The sequence below is a fragment of the Theobroma umbraticum genome, unplaced genomic scaffold, assembly GCF_002168275.2.
Source record: "Theobroma umbraticum cultivar Fairchild unplaced genomic scaffold, ASM216827v3 scaffold_12.0, whole genome shotgun sequence".
NCBI lineage: Eukaryota > Viridiplantae > Streptophyta > Magnoliopsida > Malvales > Malvaceae > Theobroma > Theobroma umbraticum.
This window is the reverse complement of record NW_018397272.1, coordinates 2,876,488-2,881,553: the sequence shown is the minus strand read 5'-3', so window position 1 is coordinate 2,881,553 and position 5,066 is coordinate 2,876,488. Positions and strand designations below refer to the sequence as shown.

The 5,066-nt window shown below is 37.2% G+C and overlaps 1 protein-coding gene across 1 annotated transcript; it reads left to right on the top strand.

The window, feature by feature from the left end:
- The first annotated feature begins 1,242 nt into the window (after positions 1-1,242).
- Positions 1,243-4,179, top strand: LOC110426728 (UDP-glucose 6-dehydrogenase 3). The gene is made up of 2 exons (XM_021442018.2): positions 1,243-1,375; positions 2,409-4,179. The coding sequence occupies exon 2, from the start codon at positions 2,428-2,430 to the stop codon at positions 3,868-3,870; it is 1,443 nt and encodes a 480-aa protein (XP_021297693.1). The 5' UTR covers positions 1,243-1,375; positions 2,409-2,427; the 3' UTR covers positions 3,871-4,179.
- Positions 4,180-5,066: the final 887 nt, after the last annotated feature.

The window sequence follows — 5,066 nt, the reverse complement described above, 5'->3', positions numbered from 1 at the left end:
CTGGATTTTTGTTTCAAACTTTTTATTAGATTTCTTATTTTTATTGTTTTGTTTGTATTATTTATTATTATTTTTGATTACCCTGTTGTCATTGTTATGAGCCATCATCATCAATAGGACCTTTTTTCCTTATGATTCATTCCTTGGTTTCCAGTCTGTTTATATCCTACTACTGAACAGGCTTCAATTGCACTCAAAACTTTTTTTTTCCTGAGTCCTCAAGCAAGTTCATTCTTTATTTTGAAGATTTCCCCTTCATACTCTCTCCCCACCAGAAAATTGTGCAATTAATAATTATGATTAGTCATGATCCAGGACCTTAATGCACATGAAAATCATTGATCACATAAAAAATTATAAACTTTCTACAACAATACTTCAATCAGAATATATAGTTTCCAACAGAATTTCTAGAACCCTAGCTAACCTCAACTAACATGACAATTAGACTTCATACCTTTTTTTCCCTAGTGTGTGGCAGAGCAACTTTGGCTTCTCAAATAGGGTTTTCTACAGTCATTAATTTGGAGGATCTAGAGATGGTGACAATTTCAGCCAGCCCCCAAAATATAATTTACATATCTGCAGTTTGGTTGTTTTTGAGCAAGTTGAAGTTTTGCAAGACACTGTATTTACTTTGGATATACAGACAAGAAACTTTTTATCAACATTAAGATGAAAGAAATTGTATTGAAGATAAAAGATATGAAAGAAAATCTAAAAAGCAAGAATGCCAAGGGGAAAGTGATTCAGTGTGTGTATGACAGCTGAAACTTTTGCCAAATTTGGTTCAGCTAGAAAGGTTCCATATAGCATAATTGTACATTAAAATTATTCAAATTAAACAATCTATACTGTTTATGTTTGAAGAACATTAACTGATAAAATTTGAAGTAAAAAGGGCACTTCACACAACTAGCAAACCACATTCCATGAAACTACCAAAGGCAAAGCACATAGACAAAACCTTTGACTGGTCAAAAACCATTATGAAAGCCTAAAATGGGTTGCCTGTGACATCAAGGAAGGTCCTCATCAATTCCTATTGGAGTCCAGACCAGATTATGCCCTGCTGCTGAAAGAACCGCGTAGAGAATATTATAAAGATGATAAATCCGGCACCGTTCTTTGTACCAGTACCCATTTCTGTAATTTCATTTCAGTTGACAAGAATTTCAGTGGGTACTCACTTTACCTATTTACCCTCCCTTCTTCGACGGCTAAATTGGAATATTTGAAAAATGACAAGGGTACAAATGGAACTACGTTGACTATAAAACAACCACCCCGCTCATCTGATTTCATATCGTTAAGGCAAGCTCGTCGCTTCTCTCTCTCTGAACTCTCTGTCTATCTTTGAGGAGCGATTCTTAAGGTAAATTAACATAAATTTTTCCATTTTCAATTCTTTTTTTTCTTTGCATTTTCGTTTTATTGATTTGGGTATCCTTCGTTTTGTGGGTCGTGTTTTTCTTGCTTCTTTTTCTGCTTAAAAGTGAGTCCTTTTGAGTGCTTATTCTTGATCTGAGTCTCCATTTGACAAGATTCAAACTTTCTTTCCTTTTTCACAGTGGTTTTTAATGAACTAAAATGGGTAGTTTTTGTTTTTGTAATTAAGGTTGTTTTGATGGTTAACTAGATAAAACTTACATGGTAGTTCTTGATCTGAGTCTCTATTTGAAAAGACTCGAAATCTCTTGCTTTTTTCCAACTGGTTTTCATCAATGAAAGTGAGTAGTTTCTTTTTTATAAAATGAGCACGTTTTTAGTTGGTTAACTAGACCGATCTGTTTGCCAAGTTGTCCATTTGGTTGATCTGTAATTGTGTTAATGTCTTTGTCTTTAAACTTGGATAGGAATATTGAACCAAGCTAATTGTCTGTGGATCTAAATTGAATTGTATTGATTTTCGTTACCTTTTCTTTTAAATGATGGATCTATCATTTGTCTTATGCTCAATTTATTGATCTGTTAGTTAAAATGTAACTGGGGATAGTTGTCTGTGCTTGGATGCCTCACTCAGATCTGATAGTATATTGTTATCTAGTTATTGTCTTCTGTGGTATGCTTGAGTAGTAGTTCATTTTCAATATCAGTTTAACTTTCTATTTTCTAAGAGAATCACGTTTAAGAATTATTAGGAAGCTTAGCCTAGTATGGTTGTTGAAGGAAGCTTTTGGAAAGGCCATAATCAGATGCAATAATACATGATAGGAGATTTGGTGCTTTCTGATAGCATATTACATAAACTGACAAAATACTAGCTACATACAAATTACCATATGGATCTTGCTGTTTTTGAAATGACAATGGTTGTTAAGTTTCTTCTAGATTCACCATTTTGTTTCTGCTTTGGAAGATTGAGGTGGTTTTCACAATCTGATATTTGAATACTTCTCCTTGTTTAGGTTATAGTATACAAAGAAAATGGTGAAGATCTGTTGCATTGGAGCTGGTTACGTTGGTGGGCCTACAATGGCTGTGATTGCACTTAAATGCCCATCTATTGAAGTGGCTGTTGTTGATATCTCTATACCTCGTATTAATGCATGGAACAGTGACCAGCTCCCTATCTATGAGCCTGGTCTTGATGGTGTTGTAAAGCAGTGTCGGGGCAAGAACCTTTTCTTCAGCACTGATGTTGAGAAACATGTGCGTGAGGCTGATATTGTCTTTGTTTCTGTCAATACTCCAACCAAGACTCGGGGGCTTGGAGCTGGCAAAGCTGCAGATCTGACATATTGGGAAAGTGCTGCTCGCATGATTGCTGATGTATCAAAATCTGACAAGATTGTAGTTGAGAAATCAACAGTCCCTGTCAAAACTGCAGAGGCAATTGAAAAGATTCTCACCCATAATAGCAAGGGAATTAAATTCCAAATTCTTTCAAACCCAGAGTTCCTTGCAGAGGGAACTGCAATTCAAGATCTTTTTAACCCTGATCGTGTTCTCATTGGGGGCCGGGAAACCCCTGAAGGTTATAAGGCTGTCCAAGCATTGAAGGATGTTTATGCTCATTGGGTCCCTAAAGAACGAATTCTGACCACCAACCTTTGGTCTGCAGAGCTTTCCAAGCTTGCTGCCAATGCTTTCTTGGCTCAGAGGATTTCATCTGTAAATGCCATGTCTGCTCTTTGTGAGGCAACTGGGGCTGATGTTACACAGGTGTCATATGCTGTTGGTAAGGACACGAGGATTGGACCCAAATTTTTGAATGCTAGTGTTGGTTTTGGTGGTTCCTGCTTCCAGAAGGACATTCTAAATCTGGTTTACATCTGTGAGTGCAATGGTCTTCCAGAGGTGGCAGAGTATTGGAAGCAAGTCATTAAGATCAATGACTATCAGAAGAACCGTTTTGTGAACCGTGTTGTTTCCTCAATGTTTAACACAGTTTCAAACAAGAAGATTGCTGTCTTAGGGTTTGCCTTCAAGAAGGATACTGGTGATACTAGGGAGACCCCGGCCATTGATGTGTGCAAAGGGCTTTTGGGAGACAAAGCTCAGTTGAGCATATATGATCCGCAGGTCACTGAGGACCAGATCCAGAGGGACCTTACTATGAACAAGTTTGACTGGGACCACCCGCTTCACCTGCAGCCTATGAGTCCCACAACTGTTAAGCAAGTCACTTGTGTCTGGGATGCTTACAAGGCAACGAAGGATGCACATGGAATTTGCATTTTGACTGAGTGGGATGAATTTAAGAATCTTGACTTCAAGAGGATTTACGACAACATGCAAAAACCAGCTTTTGTTTTTGATGGCAGGAACATTGTGAATGTGGACCAGCTCAGGGAGATTGGTTTCATAGTGTACTCAATTGGTAAGCCACTGGATCCATGGCTCAAGGACATGCCTGCCGTGGCATAAATGTGATGCACAGATTGGATGCTTATGTTGCCGGTCAATGGATTACAGTTCGAGGCTGTCAGTTTGATTCTTTACTATTGATTTTTTTGACGAGTTTTGTTGTTCCTTGCTTTCCCATAGTAGCCAGCATAATTGGAATTTACCATTATGGTGAAAGTAAAAGGCTCTGTGCTGTGCCTTACATTGTATTTGATAATATTACCATATCTCCGTTACTTGTCTGTTAGAAAACTTTATTCTTGTTCGATTTGACCTTGTGTCATCTGAGAACTGTGAAATTTTCATAAACCATTTGTCCCTTTATTGAAATACTTATGCTCTTAAAGATCATTTGATCTCCACAAGAGTTGTTGGCTAATCTTCTACTTTTCATAACCCATTGTGCTGCTCAGCATAGAAACAGCGGTTGAAAGTTCAAAAAAGCTATGCATGAGAAGAAAGACAACTCTAGTTGGATTTTACTTTGACACAAGCGAGTTGCCAATGCATAGGCAAAAGGCTCAAAGGGTCCCCCTTCCATCTCTTTCCATATCTCTGCAAATAAGCAAATATTATTCTTCACTGAGAATCCTGCAGAGGTGGAAAATTGCTCTGCGGTTGAAAATTTCCACAACTATCACAATCTGAATCAAGCAAGTTGTAGTCAACATGGACAAAATCATTAGCGTAAGCTTAAAATCTAAGAACGAGTTAAGATCGAAGGAGTTGCCTTCAGTTTAGCCAACAACCCAGCCCCACCACAAAGTATAAAAGAGAGGTCATGGAGGTTCCAAATGAACCCTTTCACATGCTTTTAAGCTGCGATTGAATCTGACAACTAAGCTACATGTGGCATACACCGGAAGTCTACTGGTCTAAACGTGAGTAGAAGTGGTGAAGAAAAATATTCAACTCTAAAGCTCCAGGGTTTAAATCCAACCACACCTTTTTAAAGGAGGTATTAGTGTTATCCCATTGTTTGACCCTAACTTTTAACCATTTGCCTTGTTTGCAAAAAAAGTTACAACCTTGTTGGTCTTTTAAAATTCATATATATATATATAATATACACTACACCTATTTACTTGGATTAAGCCTATGCTGAAGCATAGGAAAAAGTGTAGGATACAATTTTATAAGTACAAACCTCTTATCCCTATTATTTTATAGATAAAAATATTTTAGATTAATATATGATGCGTTGATGTTGTATAGTT

Coding starts and splice junctions, on each gene's coding strand:
- LOC110426728 (XM_021442018.2), top strand. CDS start 2,428: ATGGTGAAGATCTGTTGCATTGGAGCTGGTTACGTTGGTGGGCCTACA.